At 37.1% G+C, this 24,481-nt stretch overlaps 1 protein-coding gene across 1 annotated transcript; it reads left to right on the forward strand.

The window, feature by feature from the left end:
• The first annotated feature begins 431 nt into the window (after nt 1–431).
• On the forward strand, nt 432–23,879 carry LOC145688317 (glutathione peroxidase 7-like). Its single transcript, XM_081762357.1, has 3 exons — nt 432–717; nt 9,221–9,485; nt 23,474–23,879. The coding sequence occupies exons 1-3, from the start codon at nt 553–555 to the stop codon at nt 23,665–23,667; spliced, it is 624 nt and encodes a 207-aa protein (XP_081618483.1). The 5' UTR covers nt 432–552; the 3' UTR covers nt 23,668–23,879.
• Nucleotides 23,880–24,481: the final 602 nt, after the last annotated feature.

A 24,481-nucleotide genomic window follows, 5' to 3' on the forward strand; every position in this document is an offset into this window, starting at 1 on the left:
CCCCAACGTTTATATCTTCTCCGAAAACGCACTACTCCACTTTGTAACTGTGGTCTCGATACTGGCTTCATCAATCATCTCATTTTCTCTTGTCCTCTCTACCAATAACATCGACAGCCATTTCTCGCTATTCTTCATAAATTTCACGATTCTGGTTCATTTAATGTACATTCGTTAATTTTTACCTTATCCCCACCTGTTCTTAATGCCTATTATCTTTATTTACAAAGATCTACGTTATTTCGCATCTTATAAGCATCTCTAAAGATTCATCTCATTTCATCATCTCTTTTGAAAACACCGTCTATAATTGCCGGGAGACCGATCTTCGCTAAGGCTAGTAGAAAACCGCGCAGCAGAAGAAGAAGAACCGCAGAAGAAGAAGAAGAAGAATGGCTTGATACATCTGTCATATGTTTGTCTGTGTATGTATCATGGAAACCATGGTGGGATTTATGTTTTTGACGTGTTTGTAATTGTCGGTATTGTATAATTTCATGATATTTGCCATGGTTGCTTAGAGTTACTGTGTTAGTGTAACTGCTATTTAATATGAAGAAAGCAGTGAGAATGATTTATAAGGAAATTATTTTATGTGGTGTAATATGGTGTTGTAATTTGGGCTTTGGATGGACTGATGAATTTCCAGATTTTTATACGTTCACTGTGAAAGACATACATGGAGATGAAGTGCCTTTAGAGAGATACAGAGGAAAGGTATGTATAAATTAGGGCTGTGAAAAACCCAGTCCAGTGGGTTTTGGGTAAAATTGGATTTTATTAAATTTTGTACCTATATTTAAAGCTATATTCCTATTTAAAATACCTATAATGTCTGAGCATTCATATTTACTATAACCATGAAATTTATGGAGTTCCATTGTAGGGCCAGGGTGGCTCACCTCAGGCGTGGGTTCCTCATTCGATTACAGCTCCCACTAAATGGGTTTTGTGGGGGACAGACGCCAAGTGCATGGGTTTTCTCGGGATTCTTTCGTTTGCTCCCACCATTATCACTCATCTCATCATCAGAGCTCCTCCGTGGCTAAGCGGTTAGCGTACGCGCCTTTGGCGTGGGAGACCCGGGTTCGATTCCCGGCGGGAGCTCATGTGGTTCGGATTCCACGTTAATCAGTAGGTCCACGTCTCATATAGCCTCGCTGCTGAAAGGGACGCTAAACTAAAATCAACTCAACTCAACTCATCTCATCTCATCATCACAGTCTCCCTTGGTCTCGGTGCATAATCATAAGGGAAAAAAATAAATAAATAAAAGTCGCACAAAAGAATCCGTTAAGTTCCATCCGCGTTTCGTGGGACACACTTTGCACCATAGGCACTCGCATATATTTCGATTTCTGGAAAGGAGGAAGTACACAATTTTGTACAGTAACAAAGAAGTGGCTAATTCTACATGATATGGAATAAGAATGAAGTACCCTATTACACTCAGAGTTCAAATCACAGAGCCAAACGTCCTGACTGAAAATTTGATTTTTTCATGTACTGAGAGAGTACCTCAAATTCAGGAGCCAGAGGTATTTTTAATGAAAAATTTTTGAGGGAAAGAATTGGAATGAAATTCAGTTCAACATGGGTACTAACTAGGTTATCATTTCAGACAAAGTTTTGAAGTATATTTTTGAGTTTTTCTGTTTTATTCCTCCTCCCCCCCCCCCCCTCAAAAGAAAAAACGGGATTTTGAGCTGGGGAAAATTGCAGCAACCTTGATATAAATGCAGTATTTGAAAGTGAAAATTAAAAGTGAAGGTCAAGTTAGGCACATTACATTATACAAAATTTACAAGTAAAATTAAATAATCTGCGTGGATTTTATGTTTACAAGTGTGAGGTTACTAATGTAAAATCACGATGAGTGCTATACGACGGTTAAAATAAGTGAGTACATCTGAAAGATGACTTATTATTTTCCGTCGGCTGAGTATTTCTTCACAGTGCATAAAAACTGTATTTCATGTTTACAAATGTAGCGTTACTACTGTGAAAGAATTACGAGGGCTATGAACTTGTATCACTGCGAGAATCCACCATATGTTTTCACTAACCTCCACTTCAGACTCCAAACTCAGTTACATAGCGTTTGTGCATTTTAGTGGCTTTATTCAACACATGTGAACCTAAATACTTTTTTAAAAAATTCTAGATATTACTTGTTTTTATTATTATTTTCACGGTGGAGCTTAAATTCAAAATTAGTCGCTATTCACGTTAATTGAAAGCAAATACAAAAGTGTGAAGTACTCAATTCTCGTCATGGAAAGAAAAGAACATCAATTTGTTGGATGTTTATCAGAGTACTCCTTTAGCAGTAGTACAACGAAACCAAATATCCACAATTTTTTACTAACAGGGGCACACCTATACAATCCGTAACCCATGACGTTATTCAACAAAGAGGAAAGTTTACAGGAGTCGTTAGTTCACATTAAGTAAATAAAGTTTTGTCTTCGTAATTAAAACATTTAAATTGAAAATTACTTGTACAATCCACCCCAGACAGACAGAGGATTGGAAATCATAGTATCAGATTTTCCTGAAATTTGAATATGTAAAACTATGAGAAAATCTGACAAAGCACTTTTTTGAAAAGAAGAACGCGTTACTTTCGTCTGATTTTGTAATGAAGTTGTGAAAGAAAAAAAAAAAACAATTTTCGGAATAAGACGTTCAATTATATGGAAAGGCAATTATGAAAATCAAATTGGAATTGTAGAATTAATTTTATTTTGCTGGTAGAACTATTCAAATTATTAATTACAAAGTGTCCGGAAACAACCTCGAAACTTCCATGTAATTCCAAAATTAACAGACTGCTCGAGAACATTCTGTAACTTTCCATATAATTCTATAATGTACCAGAAACTTCTAGAGCAATCTGGAATATTCCAGCTAATTACAGAAGTGTTCAGTTTAGCATATATAAGGTGTGACATATGAATTCACAGTTTAGTTGTTATTAGGCAGAGAGAAGAGTTCACCACTTTCGTTTCTTGCTTGTTGCAGGTGATTACATATTGGATACCAATTCATAAATATTTTAGCCTGCTGACTTAAAGAGAAGAAAATTACTTCAAAATGGGCAAAGAACAGAATTAAATGTACAGAGTACGGTCATGTGCACAAGAAAGTGTGGTACCAAACACGCAAGAGGCCATTATTGTGGTTGGTGATCTAAGTGCTGTGTTTGTGAAAAGTTTCCTGCTGAGAGTGAGAGGTGGCTAAGCTGTTAGCGTACGCGCCTTTCGCGTGGGAGACCCGGCTTCGTTCCCGGTGGGAGCTCATATCGTTCGGATTCCACGTCAAGCTGTAGGTCTACGTTCCATTTAGCCTCGCTTGTGAAAGGGAAGCTAAACTGAACATCAAATCAAATCAAAATCTTTTAATTGAAGGTTGTAACAATGGCATAGCCTTTGTTCCTGAGAGTGAAGAGTTGCAGTAGCTAAATACAACAGCAGTAGCAATAGGATTGTCACCTGTTAGAAAACCTGGTTACGTGAAAGGCAATCCACAGTCATATCTTCAAAGAAAACAAAGAAGCTTGTAACAGCAGTAGATGGGGCAAGTGGAAGGAAACTGAGCAGAGTTTTTCAAGCTGAATCGACTTCTCCTTTGGCAGATAATGATATTCGTCAATCTGTGTTGTGAACTATAGCTAAAAATACAAATTGAGCTGTTTAGTCACGCACACCTTACAACCAAAAGGTTCAAGTTCTGCCCATTGTCACTAGATACAATACGAAACGAAAAATATTGCAACATATATCAGATTTTTCCAAACACATAATTAACAGATCACGAAGACTGGTGGTGGAGAATAGGATTTTTGGCATACCAGACTTCTACTTTGGACATCGTATTGAGGGCAAGGTTTACAAAGAGCAGTATCATTTTACACAGAAGATAAATGGTACTGACTGTACGAGGTAGAATGCTAATATGGATACCGTTAATGTGCTTGAAAATGGTCAAATAATTCCTAAAGTAAAATATTATATGACAAGTATTAGTAAAACATTTTGCCTTTTTAAACATGAGTACAGGTATCAGAAATAAAGATAGACCAAAATATTTCCCTTTGCGTCCAACAAGAGTTATTTGTGTTTGTGTGTATGTTGCAAACATCAGTCTCTGTATAGTTACCCTGAAGAACTTGTTGCAAGAATGTGACTGGCCAGGCAGTCTTGCAAGTGAGGTAATATCAGTTGTGTGTTCCATGGAGAATGAGTCATGCTTCTTGCAAGAGTGTCCAAACTTTCCAGGTCAGGATGGACTAACTAGACAAACTTTATGACTTGAAGAAGCAACAAAAGACGGATGAAGTAGGTTATTCAACTTGAGAAGGGAGTAAACTTGTAACAACTACATTGCCAATCGACGATTTTATTAAAGAATTTTACCGATGGACTCTGAAGGCCGTTATACATATTTATATTGAGAATCTGCAAAAAGCACATATCCCATACTAAAGATGATGCAAAAACATCTGCCCATCATTTAGTCATTCATTGTGATTTTGCATAGAATTAGTCTATTATTATAACAAGAGAAATACAGAGTTACTACAGGCAGAATGACCGAATATCAATTTTTATAGCAAATGACCTATTTCAAATGAGACAGTGTCTCGCAATTTCCAGTGATGATATAAGACATTATTCGTCTCATTCTTTTTAGCACTTTACAAGATCAAAGGAAACGTTGGTGTTAAACCAATTAGAACTAGCAAAATCTTATATAGGGCTGCTAGTCATTAAAAAAAAAATTTAAAAAAAAAAAAAAAAAAACTTTCAACTCTATGAACTTTCAAAAGTAGCAGCTCCCTTGGAATGGATTTTTAATGCAAGTGAGCATGGAAAGGAGACATATAATGGGACGGGAGGTTTAGTGAAATTTATACTAGTAAACAACCTATCGAAACATTTAATGCATGTCGTTGAGAGTGCTACTGACTTTGTCCAAACAGGTACACAATATACCACATCAATCAAGTGTATATTTTTATGCAAAAAAGAAGTAGTAGTTTTTCGAGTTAGAAAACTGGAAATATGGAAATCACTGGACTAGTAAAAGAAATTCAAAACTCTCATGTGTGGGCTTATTATGAAATAAGGCGCTCCATTTCAGGGATATCCGTGAGTGTAATGCAATATATTTCATTTGGTAACAGGGGTATAACAGCTGTTACACTGCACAAACTACAAAGTTTAAAGCCTGGAATTTTTGTAGCCTGTGTGTATGAAGGGGCTGGTGGGTAGCAGAATTCACACAGGTTAAGAGTGAGTTACAGGAAGTGACTGTTAATTTCATGTAGTACAGCTTTCCTAACGACAAACAACAAGCTTATCACATATGTTGTATCTAATTGCACACTATTCTAAAAACAATTTATCTCTGTCCGTGTTAATGCAACAGCAGAAGTTCATGCCATACTAGATGCTGACACCAAGTCTATAAAAGAAATGTTAAATTTTTATAATAAAATAGGATAATAGATGATTGTTACATTAGAACTGTTTGTTGCTTGCTTAAGCATTCAGCAAACAATGCATGGATGCGTATTATGTATTATATGAAACATTTTACAACTATAATCATAAAACTTTTGTACAATTCGTTTTTGTTTAAAAATGGCACATTTAGACATCCCGTTTGAAAATATAAAAGAGACAACGGCTAAAACTCGACGTCTAGTCAACTTAAGCTCTTTAGATTTGACTGCCGCTTAAAAAAGCGAGATTATGATCGTGCTGCTAATGGTGAGAAGTTGTCTCCCATTGCAAGAAATTTTTATTGTGATCCTATAAGTGTGTTGTAGTGGCTGGATCGTTACGCGGAGCAGGGGGGCAAATAATGTACTAGGTCAAATCCCAGAAGTAGAAGACCATAGTCAACATCAGTGGTCCAAGATCAAGCTCTGGTTGAAGAAGTAAGGAACCATCCTTTGCGTCATTAATCTGTCTTCAAAGAGAACCAGTTGAATTAGCATGTTCACGAGAGAAAAAGGTCACGGCTTGTTGCAGCTGGACTCCATCACTCACGTCAAGCCATGATACATCCACATCCAGTCCAGATATACTATGAAACTCTGGTTATTTTTACCAAGTGTCGTAAGACAGAATTTCCTAATCGCAGGAAGGGAAATAAATTCATTCCTGCATCCTCTACTGATTCTATACCCAAGTATTGAGGTTGACTGGAACGGTACGTGACGTTTGGGCGCCGCCGTTTGGTCGCGGACGTTTGGATCCCGCCGTTTGGGCACTGGACGTTTCGGCGCGAAGCCATTTGGGCGCGAGTTAAATTAAAAAGTCATTATGTTAAGTGCTGAGTACTAAGTTCGAATCAAGATATCTTGTCTACTATAGTGGAAGTCCTTGAATTATACTGGATTTTGTTTTATATACTAGAAATACTGGAATTTCAAAATTCTAAAAACTGAATTAACAATTAAATTTTGTAAATTTAAGTTTCAACCAAAGTTAAGTGTGCTTTTTAATTGATAACTTTTCAAGCCAAAGGTAAGTAGACCAGATTACATTACATATGATTGACTGCATTACATACATAGTGAGCCTATTCCATTAAAAAACTTAAGCAGGCCTTCTACTGTAGTTATGCAATAAGTGTGAATGTCAAACACATTTCTAGTGGCTAAATGACCAATATATGTATACTTAACTATTATTTTTCACTTTGAAATAGTTTTTTTTTTTCCTTTTGCCACTTTCTTTAATGCAGATTAAATGCTTACAATGGAACGAAAAAAAGTGTGTTACGTTTTGATTTTTATATTGGAATGTTAATAATAATAAAAAAAAAAAGTGATACCAGAAATACGGCATACTACAGTTCCTAAACTCAATATCTTAGACACCCTGTATGCGAAATATCTTTCCCTCAACTCGATTAGGATTTAGGATTTTTAGATGGGCTCTCGGCATCTAAGGCCATTTAGCCCGTCACGTTTGAGGGAGCACACTATCCGGGGAAAGGGAAGGAAGAAAGGATTGGGGAAGGAAGGAAGCGACCTGGACCTATAAATTATGTACCACCCCCTCATTTGCCTGATGTGAATGAGGAAAACCTCATTGAGGGTGGCTGGCCTGAAAGAGCATGTTACACTTTTTCGACCGAGTGTCCCCACCGGGAATCGAACCCGGGATCGCTCGCACCGAAGGCGAGAGTGTTAGCGACTACGCTGAAATCTTTTATTGGTAGTTCTTTATTGGACTTAAGGAAAAGATGAGTATGGCAAACGTAATACAAGAGAAAACAATAATTACATATTTATGAATATTAAAATCTAACTTTTTTTAAAAATACAAAAATTAAATCAATATGTTTTAATTAACATTAAGAAAATTATTAACAGTTCGTCTGATTCCTTCATTTCCTAGCTTTCTTATATAATACAAAAATTAGATCAGAAGCACAAGAATCGTGAACAAGTGAAAAATCAATCCATGACGAGGTTAGGCAACAAATGCCACAAACGCATTAAACTATTTAATTTAGATGAATAAATAAGATAGAGATAGAAGATATACAGATAAATGAGGTGAGATAAGGATAGAAGTGTAGGAAATGTATATATATCTTGATTCGCGCTTAGTTTTCAGTGCGTAGCTTACTTTATATGTCGTAAATAGTGATTTTTACTATGTACCTCGCGCCCAAACGGCAGCGCCAAAACGTCCGCGCCCAAATGGTGGCGCCCAAACGTCCTGTCCCGGACTGGAAAGCCCCAGTTACATACTGTATATCCTATATTAAAAAAAAAAAAAAAAAGCCCGAATATTTATTTACGAAAGTTACCGTGGAACATATATTCTGATCGGTAAAATAAGCATATCCCTTATTCTTTACTGACTTTAACTGCATCCAGGGGGAATAATTTAAAACGTCAGAGGAAATGTGCGCTACAAAATCAACTTGTATATATAGACGAAAAATATTGTGGAACACATTTACTTTTTCATTGGAAATTTATCTTAATTTCTTGACAGACTTTAACCGCATGCAGTGGGATGATTTGGAAGCCTGAAAGAAGGTATATGCCATATTGCATCAAAATGGGATCATTTTTTTTTTTTTAAAGTTATTCAAGAAAATAATTTCCTAATATTATTTCAATAATGAAACTTCAAAATACAAGAGAACTTATCCTCCCCCCTTTACCTACTTACCCTTAACCTTACCTACTTACTGATTTCAACCGCAACGTTTGGAGATTATTGAGATACCCTAAAGAAAGTATGCATTACGGTTTACCGAATGTAAATAATTTTTACGTAGTTCCTATCATAAAATGGTTTTCTATATGTGAAAACTTCCAACATGGGGTGCATTCTACTTCCTTATTCTTGATGGATTCTTGATGGATGACGTCAAGCAACAAGTTTTTTTTAAATAAAGATGGGAGGAAATCATGTAACAAATTTCATTAAAATCAAATAAAGTTATGGTGAAACAAACTGACGGACGGACAGAGACATAAATGTTGCTTGAATCAAATAATAGAAACTCGCTGTGCTCTTTTTAGTTATTTGATTTAGAATCATACTTGTTGTCTTATACTATTATCTTAGCCTCAGATGCATGTCTTAGCAAAGAAAGAAAAAAAATTAAGAAAAAATCTAACATGATGGAATCAGATCTAAAACTGTAATACTAAATTTTCCAGCTATTCCTTCGACGAAGAAAAAAAAAAAAAAAAGAAAGAAAGAAAGAGTCGATGAAAATTCGAAGATGGACCAGCTGATTTGTAGATAAGAACGATACCGACTAGGACAAATATTAACATTCTGCACTCTTGCGATAAACTTGAGATGTTCTAATGATTTTCATATTTCTATTGTGTGGAACTTAACATGTAACAGTTTTGCTATTTTCGCTGCTTGCTACACTTTTTCTGTTATGTGTTGCTTGAACTGTTTTAGTAAGCGTAGTATATTTTGTTATTTTACCAAGATTCACGGCCTTAAACGTTTTAATAAGGTCATTTAAATGATGAAGTGAACTAATTTCTTCATTCCTTTCGTTGCTACAAAGGACAAAAGATCCCTCGAAAAGTGGATGTTGTGACAGATAATACATTTTTGTAGGTTTGATCAATGATTTGTTTGGAAATTAATTTGTATAACTTTGCGTAGTTTTTAATATTCACTACTGTTTGTAAGTTACGTTTCTTATGTTGCAGGTTTCATTGGTGGTTAATGTTGCTAGTCAGTGTGGGTATACGAACTCTCATTATAAAGGCTTAACAAGACTTCATGATATTCTTGGCTTTGGTGACAAATTTAACGTGTTAGCTTTTCCTTGTAACCAATTCGGATATCAAGAACCAGGAAGTAACGAGGAGATTCAGGAGTTCGCTACAAAGCAATATGGTGTGGAATTTCCGATGTTCAGTAAAATTGATGTTGTTGGTGACAATGCAGATCCAGCTTTTAAAAATCTCGTAGGTGAGTTCTGTACGGTGCTAATATAGTTTCACAAGTGTTTTTGAAACAGTTACAGTAATCTATTAATATGTTTCGTAATTATATTACTGATGTTTATTTTCAAAAGTTATTAACATTCGCATATCATTACAGCACCATAAATTTTTTAAGTGCACAGGTGGAATAAACAGGTACGGCGTCACGACATTCTAATGGAATCGGTGAGCCATGAGCTGGTGGCAGTGGCGTATCCTAGAAACCTCAAAGTGTTTACTGCAGCTTATATCGGATCTAACTGCAGCAATCCAATAGCATTTCTCCATAGCTTACATGTTATATTTTGATATTTTATAATGTACGCACAAATACTGTCTTCGCAATGGTGCTGTATCTACTATAAGTTGTAAATTAAGCACTTTACCTGAGGCTAGCAAGGCCAAATAAATTCCGAAGGGATGTAACTTATTTGCTTTAAAACAAAAAAATGTAGGTAAATTTGAGATATTTTTTGTAGGGTTCTCGCAATATCCTCTCTAGATAGGCCTTGAACACACTGAACCTTTTTTCTTCCATCTTCTGAAAAACACCAGAATTAACGTCTCCTTTTGAAAAGGTGCACTGACACAGAAACTCTTGAATTCGGCATTGAAACTTGAACATACATACAAGAAGGAGCTCTACTGCCAGAATGTATAATCAGCACAAGCTTACAGAAAAATTTTATTTTAGCTTTCTTTAAAGATTTTTTAATTTTATTCTTAGTCTAGTGGTCAGAGTGTGTGCTGTTGGTTCATCAGATCCCGAATCGAGCGCACTACAGAGGTCAGCCCTTTTTAAATGTAAGTCTCATCTTATATACCTCCGTTGGTGATGTAAGACTAAATACAAATTAATCAGTCATGTTTTCGTTTCTCCCCACTGTACCCACATGTCTAAGCTTCGAGATAAGTGTTGGCAACAGAGTTTAAGTAATTGATTAGGAGGACCAAGGATTGGGTGGAGGTTTGGTACATACTAGAGATCATCTAGTCAGCACCTTTACCCCCAGATACCCGTTTTGCATAGAGCCTAGAACGAAAAAAGTAAACCCATCTCACCTAGATCGAACCCGAGCCGCTCAGGTGGTAGATAGACGCCTTACCGACTACACCACTATTTTTCTGTTTTAAATAATTGTCATAATTTATTTTTCTTCATATATCGTTTGGTGAACTCGTGTACAAGGAAGCTTTTGGATGAGATATAATTCATGTGGTAATTAGTGGATATAGTGTGCCGAACAGCGTTAAACGGAAACATCATAAATGCTTGTCGGAACATAATTATTTGGATTAGGTGTGCTTTCTTTAGCGTTCTTAGTGTCCACGAGATTATCATTTTATTTGTAACATAAATAAAAATCAGTCTAATCTAAGCAAATTAATCTCTCTTGGTATTAGACGTCCTGCCAGTGTTACGCGGAAGATTGAATGCTACATTGAAAGAACAACTGGGGCTGTGGAGACAAAACCTCATTAGAGCTCCTCCGTGGCTAAGCGGTTAGCGTACGCGCCTTTGGCGTGGGAGGCCCGGGTTCGATTCCCGGTGGCTCAGTGGTAGAGCGTTCACCTCCGGTGCTTGGGGTCCCTGGTTCGAACCCAGCTCGCGCCGTGTGGACTTTGTGGTGGACAAATACCGTGTTCGTGGGTTTTCTCGGGGTCCTCCCACTTTCTTCATTCCACAATTTCTTTCATTTCTCATAATCACAGTCTCCTTTAGCCTAACCGGCATAAAAGTGGGACGTAAAACTTAAAGATTTCATTTCATTTTACCTTGCTGATCCAGTAAACTAAAAACACAGTTTATTAGGAATGTATGATCCGCAAAAATTCAAATACTCCAATACGGGCTACTTAGCTGTACTTGATTTCAAACTCCAATACAGGCTACTTAGCTGTTCTTAATTTCAAGTTCTTCAGTGCTGCTTACCTTTGTAGTAAATTGAGATTTCTTTAGATTTTTAAGACCTTACTTGCTTATCTTAAGTATTAACCTTATGTAATAATCCTCGTACAGAATTCTATTCTTCGCTCTTCTATACACTTCTATTACTTCACTATTTAAAATCAGAAATTTATGTACAATTATTCTTAACGGAAAATATGGCTAACGCACTAAGACTGTTAGCATTAATGACATCTCTTAATGCTTTTACGCGCTTGAACATAGAGAAACTTGAAATCTCAACAGTTGTCATTAGAATAGTAACCACCATCTTCAGTATTGGTACAGATTCAGAGAAGGCATAGCTTACGTTGCTTTCTAAGAGAAACTATAATAGTACTGTCGTTTTTGAATTAGTGCGCTGATCTAGGCGTGAACATAACACTTCTAGGTCTGTTCTCAGCCGGATTGTGAAAAGTTTAAGTATTTTGTAAAAGTCACAGCTCAGTGGGTTTTATTGATCAAAATTAGGTCTTATTAAAATTTGTGTATACATTTAAAGCCGTATTCCACCCTAAATTACCATTTAAGTATTCATATTCTATTGTAAAAATGAAGTGATGAAATTTCTTTGTCGTACGAAGGGAATCCATAAAGCTCCATCCGTGTTTCATGGGACACACTGCAGCTTTGTCAATTCGTTCATATTTCGATTTCTACAAAGAAAAAAGTAGACAATTTTGTATAGTAAGGAGATGGGTAATTCTATATAATTTCCTGTTTTTATATGAAAATCTTTGTATATAACTATTCTATCAGGCCTTCTTTCCATATTGTCAAACTAAACACATCAACACACGGAGCAAAGCTGTGGTAAAAGTATATAAAAACCCAACCACGTAATAGTTTCAATACACATATGAGGAGGAGTGGAAGTCTGATGAAGATATATGTGTATGTTTCTGCATAATTCTAGAACGTATGAAGCAATTTCAACCAAACTTGGTACTCATATGACTTATAACCTGAAAAGAAATCATCCGTGGAGGGTGGTGGCGCCTAAAAATAATTTTTAAAAAATTACTGACGAATACATAATTTTTGACTGTACTGAGATGAATAGTGACTTTACCGTTGCCATGTAAGATACCTCTCGCACCCTTAGGGGAATAGAGTGGGAAGGGCGTGATAACTAACTAACTCTATGTCCTATGGAACCCGAAGTTCAATGTTGTGTTCACAAAATCTCTCCATTGACTTCTCTTCTTATCCAACTGGATCCAGTTTCCACTTTGTATTCCTATTTCTGCAAGACCTATAATATTATCCTCCCATCTGTGCCTAGGTCTTTCTAATGATCGTTTTCCGATTATTGGATTTTCAGTTAAAATTTTAAAAGCGTTCGTACTTTCTTCCATTCTGCCTACATGACCTGCCCACCTGATCGTCCTAGACTTGATGACCCTAACAATGTTTGGTAAACGGCATAAATTGTGCGGTTCTGTGTTATGAAGAAACCATTCCTCCATTCACCATTCCCGTCCCTCTTCGGTCCGAATATTCACCTCAATATTTTATTCTCAAATACTATCAGTCTGTATTCTTCCTTCAGAGTAGGCGACCATTTTTCACAACCATACAGCAGAGTAGGCATGATTATCGTTTTATATATTTCAAGCTTCAAATTCCTAATGATATGTAAAAATGATCCAAATATTAATGTCGGATCCAGAGTTCTCGAGGGTACTAAGATTAATACTGACATTCGTCATGACGTTGAAGTCCAAGTTCATCACTCCATTGCCTTGGGCTCAGGGGAAGGGAAAGGAAAGGGGAGACATGTAAAAGTAATCAAAAACGACCGATATTAGTGTTCAATCCATTCGGTGTCGTTGAATAGTGTCATTTCCGGTGCCATTAAACTCCAAGTTCAGTCCTCATCGGCATGCGGGTGAGAAGGATTGAAAAATAAAATGTCCAAAATCAACATTATCTATTGTTTGTGTTTACATCACGGGAGGACGGATGACCCGTTTGAAATGAATTTTTGAACATAGTACCTGCCTCAAGCTGGATTCTTATGTCATTGTGATTAAAAGAGCGTATCTTAATTGAGTGGGAGGTTCAAACTTTTATGCCAAAATAGATTATCTTACGGATTTTTATCATTACACTTTTATTGAAATGGGTACCCGAAGGGGAGAAAGTAGTTTGAGTGCCTTTAATAAACCTATTCTGACCATCCGAGGAACGAGCATTTCAGCTAGTGATTCAAATCCCTGGGGCAGTTGTCCTGACTGAAGATTCCTTTCGTTTCCTTCAAAACACCCCAGGGAAATACTGGGATAATACCTAAAGTCAGCACCATGCAAGTGTTGTGTTAAGAAAATAGAAGTATGTCTTTAGTAATTTTTTTTTTTTTTAATGAAGCGTTTTCTGTTTGTAATTAGCTGACCTCGAGAAAAACGTTTTATAATTTGTTTGTACTAGGACGCAACTGTGTACTGCAAAACAGCGGGAATGTATTCGCATTGCTTTTTATTCCAGCTTACAGATAAATACTGTCACAGCGAATTTAATCGAACGCGAACAAAACTTGTTATGCATGATTTCCATACGTATTTTTTCGTATGGTGTTCTGTTCTGGACATCTCTTGATAAATGCATAGTTTAAACCAGTTCTGAAACTAGATTTGTATTGAGAAACACGATTGAAGAAAGTAATTATAAAGTTATTATTTCGATTTAAGTTTCGAAGTATATTTTTGGAGTGCATTTTTTGAAGGGGTTTATTGTGGATTTTAAAAACTCGGTATTTTTGGGCTGGAGAAAATTCCAACCACACTGGTTCTCAGTTTAGAGGCACTTACAGTAAAGAACATTTTAAAGGTCTCTTCGTAATTACTTTCTGGGAATGTTTCACAGTATTGTGGATAATTTTAACTAGGTATAGTTTCAAAGCACATAATTGATCTGAACACTGAAATCTGTCGTCAGTACTGTGAATAGTTATTATATAACATACCTGAAGAGCTGTCACACGATTGCTTGCATTATTATGACTATCAAGAAGGCATCTCCAATTAAGCTTTAGATGCAATTGGAGGGCCAAATCGATCCCCAGCTATTTTTTCGTGTTATTTAAGTGTATAATTTTTTTTTTTATAATGATGGACTTTCGTGACACTTTGAAGTAGACATTATTATTATTATTATTATTAATCGAGATATGTTTTATAATTATATATATATATATATATATATATATATATATATATATATATATATATATATATATATAATATATCGGGTGTTGCAAAATAAGTGTTACAACTCTTGGGAGGTGACTCCTGCCACTGAGACAAGAAAAGAAGTTCTCTTGAACTTTCGGCTATCAGACATAGTTTTGGATCTACAAGGTGCCGAAAGCGTGAGAAAATGACTTTCGGACGCCAATAGTTCGGAAACTATCCAACGTAAAGAGGGCGGGTAAAAAATTCACTGAAGAAGTCATACCTGCTTTATTGAATTTTGCATGTTTCACAATCCTACCATGCACGCGCAAGCGATTCCCCAAAGGAACGTAGGAACGATAATCTGCCAAATGAAAATTGGTCTAAATGGATATGAATTGATAGGGTTTCTACTAGGTAACAATAATTCGTTTGTATTAAGTCGATATTTGGAACAAATACAAAATGGCGGACACCTTCATACCTGGTTGTGTGTGGTTGCATAATCGCCAGGTACGGATGCTGGCCAACAGTGACGTTCTGAGTATTAAGTGTAGCGAATTTGTACTCAAATGTTCTAGAAAGACATCTGGAGTGTCGGTAGAGCACAACAGATGAAGCAGGACGATTCACATGTGTGGAAACATGTAAGGAAAAATGCCCAGAAAAAATGCACTCATACTAAGTAAACGTGAGTTCAAAGCGTCGGAAATGTAAGGAATATCATCAAGAACATGAAAGCCATTGCCAATTCACCAATGATGTTCCATCAATCCGATGCAATATAATGTGCACGGTTGCATACCAGTAAGGATGGAACAACTGAGGCCAAGTTGAAATTGTGCAAGGGGACTCAAAAAGAAACTGGGTAAACTAAAGGAATGTCACTAGTGGGATCGCATGATCGATATTGAAATGTGGCCAATGTATGTGTTGACATCAACATGTAGCTAATGGACAAATGTCAACATGTCCAACTACTGCTGGGACACCGTCTCACGTGGTGGCTCAGTGGCAGAGCGTTCACCTCTGGTGCTTGGGGTCCAGGGTTCAATCTCAGCCCCCGACAAGCGAACTTTGTGGTGGACAAACACCGTGTGTGTGGGTTTTCTCGAGGTCCTCCCGTTTCCTCCCACTTTCTTCATTCCACCATTTCATTCATTTCTCACAATCACCGTCTCCTTTAGCCTAGCCGGCATAACCGTTGGACGTAAAACGAAGATTTCATTTCATTTTTTTCACCGTCTCACGTGCGGAAACTAGGAAAATAACGTTATACATTCTGCTATTACATCTGGTACACTTTTCGGTAGAACGTAACTAGAACACGATTGTATCAATGTCCATCTTTGTTTGGGACAGTGTCCCACAGTCGACACATATGAAAAGAAATCTCTTAATCCATGGTTCAAATTCTGATAGTGTGGAAATAACAAACTTGTATCATGTCCCACGTCTTCTGGGACACATGACGTACTAGAAATATAGGAAAATACCTCCAGAAATTCGTATCTTATACACAGTGGACATGCCAAGACAAATACGAAAATGAAACCAATTTGGCACATATAACGCTACAGCTGGAACATTATACATATGGAAAATAAAACGACATGAGAAATAGGAAGAAACGTCTTAAAGCTCTGATTGTTTACAACTGTGCAGTAGGAGTAACAAAATGAAACACACAAGCATGTCGGGAGGCTGTACAAGAGCGCTTGCCAAACAAAATGGGTACTCCATAAAGAAATGAATACAGAGAAAGCGAGGCTCCCTCGAGCCTGAGGGCTAGAGCGCTCGCGTGGTCGCAGTTTTCAATCCTACTGGGAGCCCACGGCCTCAGATTCAAGACCCGAGTAGTTATTTTCCTATTTTTCGCACGTGGGACGGTGTCTCAGCAGTAGTGGGACATGTTGACATTTGTCCGTTAGCTACATGTCGATATGAACACACACATTGGCCACATTTCAATATCGATCATGCAATCCCACTAGTGACATTCCTTTAGTTTACCCAGTTTCTTTGTGAGTCCCCTTGCACAATTTCAACTTTGCCTCAGTTGTTGCATCCTTACTGGTATGCAACCGTGCACATTATATTGCATCGGATTGATGGAATGTTATTGGTGAATTGGAAATGGCTTTCATGTTCTTGATGATATTCCTTACATTTCCGACGCTTTGAACTCATGTTTACTGAGTATTAGTGCATTTCTGGGCATTTTCCGTTAAGTGTTTCCACACATGTGAATCACCCTGCTTCATCTGTTGTGCTCTACCGACACTCCAGATGTCTTTCTAGAACATTTGAGTACAAATTCGCTACACTTAATACTCAGAACGTCACTGTTGGCCAGCATCCGTACCTGGTGATTATGCAATCACACACAATGGGCATGAAGGTGTTCGCCATTTTGTATTTGTTGCAGATATCGACTTAATACAAACGAATTATTGTTACCTAGTAAAAACCCTATCAATTCATATCCATTTAGACCAATTTTCATTTGGCAGATTATCCGGGACTCCCTACGTTCCTTTGGGGAATCGCTTGCGCGTGCCTGGTAGGATTGTGAAACATGCAAAATTCAATACAGCAGGTATGACTTCTTCAGTGAATTTTTTACCCGCCCTCTTTACGTTGGATAGTTTTCGAACTAGTGGCGTCCGAAAGTCATTTTCCCACGTTTTCGGCACCTTGTAGATTCGAAACTATGTCCGATAGCCGAAAGTTCAAGAGAACTGCCTGTATCCAAGTGCCCCATCGCGTTAGCACGGGCTCCGGAGGAAGTGGCACGTTTGGCAGTTGATCTCTGTAAACTTGAACATGTTGTGGCGCCTTATCAAACATTTTTGTGGAAGAAACTAGTTGATTTACTTCGCAAAAGTTGTCTCTTACCTCTTCAGCAACACGCTGAAGAGCATGGGCCATACAGGTGAAATGAATTAAGTGAGGGTAAAAAACTGTAAGTGCTCTAGCCGCTTTTAACATGTACGCTGCACTGTCTGTTTAGAGAACGAGGACTTTTTCTTCCTGAACTCCTCCCGGCCACAACACTTTAAGACCATCGTTTACAAAGCGAGCAATCGTGGAATGATTAGTGCGTTCCAGCAATTTACTCGCAATAAGATAGGATTTAGATGGAGCATCCTCACTTAACTTTCCAATCACTAAATTTGCTACATAACGGCCCAAAACGTCTGTTGTTTCGTCCACGAAATCCAAATATATATGAACTACCTATTTCTGCCCTAATGGTATCTATAGCTTCCCTATAACAAACTTCGAGATAACACTTTCGAAGAGTGGATTCTTCAGAAATATGACGCCCGCAGTACTTCTCCAGAAAAGCACGGCATTTTGACACTTGAACTTTGTTCCAAGGAATGTTTGCTGCTACCATTGCTTGGACAAGTCTTTGAAAAACTCACTCACTGAAGTATCTTGATGCATTTGTGTCAAGAGTACTTGCTTTTTTGCAGTTCGCAAATTTTTATTGCTTGCATGGAGTGCACTTCGTACATGTTGTTCTAACAGAGATTTCATTGAACATCCAATTTTTTTATCACACACTTGGCACAACACCACTTTACCGTCCGTAGTAAACGCATCATCGATAGTTAACCACGACCGCAATTTCGCGGATAAAGTTAAGGCAACAAGAGCCATTTCTAACTTCGACGATCAATACAGAACACGTGCGTTTTGCAACTGCAATATACTAGAGTACTGTCCTCCTGTCATTCAGTTGAACAAGCGAAGTTCTCTGAAAGCTTAGGTTGCCTGCTATGATATTGCCATTGTCACCAGCTTCTTGGAACGAACTCTTGCAGTAAATTCTTGGAAGCACACTAGCATACATTTTTAACTTGAATTGCAGGATTTGCTTTCATCTTTTTTCCCGTCCTACTTCCGATCAAATAGACTTCATTTTAGAAATTTCCTGGCCAGTCACCTGTCAGGCACGTGATCTGTGTTCCTCCAGAGTTGAGAATAAAGGGCGCCGGAGGGATTTTTATTTGTTTCTTCTTACATATTGTTATCGGCGAAAATTATGCGAAACATGGTTTGACAAATATTAAAAAAAAAAAAAAAAAAGAGAGAGAGAGATTTCTCTTTCGGTAAAGAAACGAAAAGATAGACATTACAAAATTGAATGTAGATGCAAGTCTTGCACATTTGGAGTTTATTTTTTTATTTTAAATTAAAATTTCAGTAAACACAAAATTTTAAGACAGTTTTATGTAAAAAAAAAAAAAAAAAAAAAAAAAAAAAAATATGTAGAAACCATAGTAATACTGTGTGTAATATTGGTCAAAATATGTAAAAATAAGTAGTATGAAACTTGAATTGAAGCACCCTACAGGTGTGAATCACAAACATTTAAGGATTTGACGAACCTACACATGAAGGAAAAAATATGTAATTACATACAAATCCGGACATTACTTATCAGCGTAAAGGAAGTCGCGCATACGCAATTGAAAAATGCATATTTCATTAATGTTCAATGGGTGTACAGAGTATTCCGTGCAGGGTTAAATTCCCAGAGATGCCATCAACCGAATTTTGAGATATGCTCTGACTTTATGATTGGTCCAAAGTAGGCAAACGGTAAGTCTTGATAGCAGTGAACACGGAATCCTTTGGCGCGATGTCGGAAGTGTTAAGAATCGTCTCACCATATAAGGGGAGAATAAACTTCAATATAAGCCAAAAGAACACAACAGATCAACGCAATCACTGCTCCTTCCAGAGTTGATTTTGGGGGAACACTGGCCTCCCGAGAGCTCTCAAAGTGCCCCCTTGGAGGAGACCAAAATAATACGTCTATAATATAATAATAAATAGAATAGTACCAGCAGTGACCCCCCTCCGGAATACTAAGTGTGCCCCCGGAACATTTTTTCTGAAAGAACGACTGAACGCAATTGTGTGTTTGAAGTGTAATTCCAGCAAGTAAACACACTGTACATAGTTTTCTTGATAATATTACTGAACTGATTTTACATTCATTTTACATTTTCTTTTCTATATTTTGTGTCCTGAAAAGCCAAACAACTCGCAAGGATTGTGAACAGAGATATCTGGGTAGAGCCAAACAGCCTTTCGTAGATTAAATTATACTCTTTGATTATATTAATAAATAATTATATATCAGTCATTTATACTTTTATTGTAAATTTTGTAGTATAATGAAAAATTGTATTTGTATGGATTGCCCTTTAGTGAATTGTATTTTTTTCATTTGTTCGGAAAATTATAACGGATAGAGTAACTCACTGAGACGATGAGAGGCAAGCCTAGTTCAAGTGGAAGTGGAAGTTACTTTACACAATACAAAAATAAGTTGAATTGTAAGGCGCTAACATCCCAGTGCAAATATATAGCCAGCGCATTTTCCCCTCTTTTTGGGGTAGGGCGCAAAATTTTCTCATTCAACGAAAATATAATGTCCGTGAAGTTGACAAGCCACTTATGTCAGACCCCAATTTCGACTTTAAACGTCGCTAGTGCTACGTTAGTGTTCACTAGTGACGCAAATCGTTAGTACTCCACAGATAACGTGTGCTTTTTAAATAATGGATATAAGTCTTCTAACTGCATGCCAACACGCCCACTTCTAAGAATCATCTCAAAAATGAGGTTAACCGTTAGAGCAAGTAAGTGCTCATTAGTGCCATTAACATTAACGTTAATGCCTCCATCGTACGGCCTTTTGAGTAATAATAACACCACGCTCTTTGCTAGTCTCAATGCGTCCCTATATTTTCGCGAACATAATGCGCAATGTGGATGTCCCCTGACGTGCCCAACTTAGTTACTTTTTTTTGGCAACTATTGTTTATCTGTTATTGTTTATTGTTGATTGCTAGTCTGCAGAGTAGTCCTTACATTAATATGCCATTGTCTTTGATAATCATTGCGTATTTACAAGCAATTTGTTATTACTGTTAGAAGATATCAAAAAACAACAGATAAAATCTACTACTTAACGGTTCATATTTTTCTTTTACAGTACATAAACGATTAATAATAATAATAATAATAATAATAATAATAATAATAATAATAATAATAAGACTATTCCAGCATGAAAGTTATCAATTGCATCACACTGGCAACAAGCGACGCATATTTTAACTTCATAAAAATTCGTTTCTCACGATTTTCTGGAAAACTACGTATGATAACATCTTCATTATGTCAAGTTGTTTATCTCAGTGTGATATATGTCTTACCTCTGGACAATATCACAGTAAAACAAAAATTAAATATTAGGAGTACATCGTACTTTCGGACTACATCTCATTGGGTGATATCAATAAAAATAAGTAACTACTCCTGAGAAGTCCTGCTCGAGAATCGGAGTAACTACACCTGGAGTAATCTCCTCCCTTAATTTCGTATCAATAAAACAAGCCACTACTCAGTTCTAGACTGCTCCAGATTTATGAACGTTCACTCGCGTTTCCTCTGCGCGTGGCAGTGAGTCTTATCAATAAAAGAAGTGATTACTCATTTCTCCCATCCGTCGCGCGGTCATTTCGTTGTTTTCAATCTATGGCGTAGTATCCTAAACGCCATGAAAGAGGCGAGTAGCAACGACAGTTTCAATCAAAGTGCATTTGTGGATATTCTAAAAGAGTTTCCAATGGTACTTTCGAAGTCACAGCTACCAGAAAGTAAACGAAGAAAAGCCGAAGCTTTGAAGGCAATTACGGTGAAATGCAACGAAATATCAAATACATCTACGACTGAGACACAAATCCAAAATAGAATCTTTAATATTCGTGCGAGAATAAAACAAAAAAAGGGAAACAAGAAAGTAACACTGAAATCATGAGAACGAACCTATTGAAACTGATGGATGTTGATTCGAATCCAGCAATATCAAGATTAACACGACAAGCGCATATCACGTGTTATCCAAGGTCTTTGTAGATTGTTTGGCTCTAAGAACGATTGATTGATTTTGAGTTTAATATCTCGTTCAGCAGCGAGGCTATATGAGACGTGGACCTACTGATTAACGTGGAATCCGAACCACCTTAGCTCCCGCCGGGAATCGAACCCGGGTCTCCCACGCCAGGCTTTAAGAACGAAATCAGACACTTGGCTCCTTTGTTTCTTTTTTTAAAAATAAGTCCAACCACTCACGTCATAAAGCACGTCCATCTAATTGCGTTTTCCACACCACACGTGTCCCCTTTCGCCTTGACATAAACAAAATACATTCTCATGTATACACCCTTCCTATCAACGTTGAGTTGAGTTGATTTTGAGTTTAACGTCCTTTTCAGTAGCGAGGCTATATGAGACGGGACCCACTGATTAACGTGGAATCTGAATCACATGAGCTTCCGCTGGGAATCGAACGCGGGTTTCTCATGCCAAAGGTATGTACGCTGACCGCTTAGCCACGAAGGAGCTCTTCCTATTATCGTATTCGTCTCCAAAATACTAGGTTTCTTTATTGCCACGTGTGTATAGTCAAGTGCTCCGATCGCACCCGGAAATGTATATTGTTCTTGCCACTCTGCCTTTGCTGTTTGCATATACTCGCACTTTCGGAATTAATCAATTTTCAGATTTCGCAATAATCGCATCCATTACACTTGTAGTAGTCATAGATACAGTACTCTGAGCCACACCAGAATCCCCTGACATTCCGACCTCGAATCCCGGATCACTGACGTAACGCAGGAAAACCCGCATCTTTTCGTCATTACGTAGTGCACCACTCCAAATTTCGGTTGATTTTCGTAACAAGAAAAAAAAAGTGCTAACCACTCTACATTTTCTTTCATGAACCTATAATGTTTTTTGTAATCTCCATTTGCAACTTTTCTGTGCATTTTATAAGTTTTTCTACATAGCAAAAGAATCATATACTCTGCCATATTTCGCACTGAGTCACCTATTTAGCTTGCTCCACAAATTTGGAGAAGTTACTAGCATCACAGAGGAGTCTTTGATTTTTATTGATTTCAAACGCGTAGTAGTTACTCGACTCGAGAATAGACGTGTGGTTACTTCAAAAGGGCGGAGCTTCTCCGAGGTCAGCCGAGACGACTAGTGCTTAGTTCTCTTTTTATTGATACCAGTGCGAGTAACTACTACAAAATTGGGAATAATGAGTAACTTCTCCGTTTTATTGATATCACCCATTAACCATGGGAAGATTGAGTTGAGTTGAGTTGATTTTGAGTTTAACGTCCCTTTTCAGCAGCGAGGCTATATGAGACGTGGACCTACTGATTAACGTGGAATCCGAACCACATGAGCTCCCGCCGGGAATCGAACCCGGGCCTCCCACGCCAAAGGCGCGTACGCTAACCGCATGGGAAGATTGAGTAGTGTATACTTTAAGATGTAAGTTTCAGCTTAACTTGCATCATACATTCTTAGGATTACAAAAAGGAAATTTGTTCGTTTGCATTTGAACAAAATTCTTAGGATTACAAAAAGGCAAAATATTTTTTTCCGAATTCCGAATATATATATATGTATAATTACTTTTACGAAAGCGTTGGTCATATCTTTATCCCCCAAAAAAGATTTTAACTCTAATAAATAGAAAGCAGAATGGAATACATGTTAATAAGAGCTTCAGTTTAAACTCATAATATCCTCTTCGCCGTTGTCAGACATTTACGTTTTTGTACTTTTTCATGCCATGTTAGGTAAATTGTTCACTAAATGATTGGTTATTTGGATGAAAGTAATTTCAACTAGTATTTACATATACGTGGAGAACATACCGTTAACATGTATATACCGTATGTATATTAGCTTTTCATCAATAAACTGTAGAATGTTAATGAAGACAATATATTTGATTTCTTTCAGATCAGTCATCTGTGGAACCAGAATGGAACTTCTATAAGTACTTAGTTGATCACAATGGACGTGTACTTAAAGCGTGGGGTACACAAGTTCCAGTTGAAGATATTTTTGATGATGTAGAAGCTGCTGTTAAAGAAGCCAAGAATCTTGCCTCTGAATCTGATACTAAAACAAAAGCACTGAAAGATGAACTTTGAAGTATTACACAGTAAGACTGCTAAAGTGAAAACAGCCACTACAATGCATTTAATTTCTATATTTATTATCTTGTCTGTGTAACAACTTGTAATTATAAACCAAAGATTTAACTAGCATTATGTAACACACCACATTGTAGTGGATTTTTTCTTATTACTATTGTTTTGTACTGTTTATTATTATTTATAAAAATATAAGCGTGAGCATTTAATCCTGGATTTTTAATGCTATTCACATAGAAGATGTAGCTAATAATTTCTAGTCGTTGATAACTCGGTGTGAAAAAGTTTTGCTGTGTCATACATTTGACTATCTGATTATTGCATAATGTAATTCCATGGTTACTTCTAGCTGTTGGTTAGCTCACATTTTTGAAAGTACTGTGTGACTAACGTGTGTGCTTTCTGTGCGCATCATTCCGGGTTCGGATCCCACTTTAATCAGTAGACCCCGTTCTATTGAAAAGGGACATTGTGACCGTCAGCCCGGCCACAAAACTACGTTTTTGGACGAATAGTGTATTTCTTCTTTAACTTTTATTCATGCAATGAAATCATTATTTTACTCATAGAAAAGAACAGCTATTTTTCTTGCTGGTGAGAACTTCAACTCTTTCTTTGTCTGCAGGTGTTCCTTAGTCGCTCTTATCGTTTCTCACGACGGAACAAAGACTTGTTGTTTTTCAATACAACGCTTATCGTCTGGACAAAGTGCTTCGTAGTAGCAAGCTCATTTTTTTCTTTCCCTAAAATTAGTTACCAACTTATAGTTTTCGTTACCATGACTGTTCCACATATATTTTCTTCATAACAA

The sequence above is a fragment of the Thermobia domestica genome, chromosome 6 (assembly GCF_964235325.1).
Source record: "Thermobia domestica chromosome 6, izTheDome1.hap1.1, whole genome shotgun sequence".
Lineage (NCBI taxonomy): Eukaryota > Metazoa > Arthropoda > Insecta > Zygentoma > Lepismatidae > Thermobia > Thermobia domestica.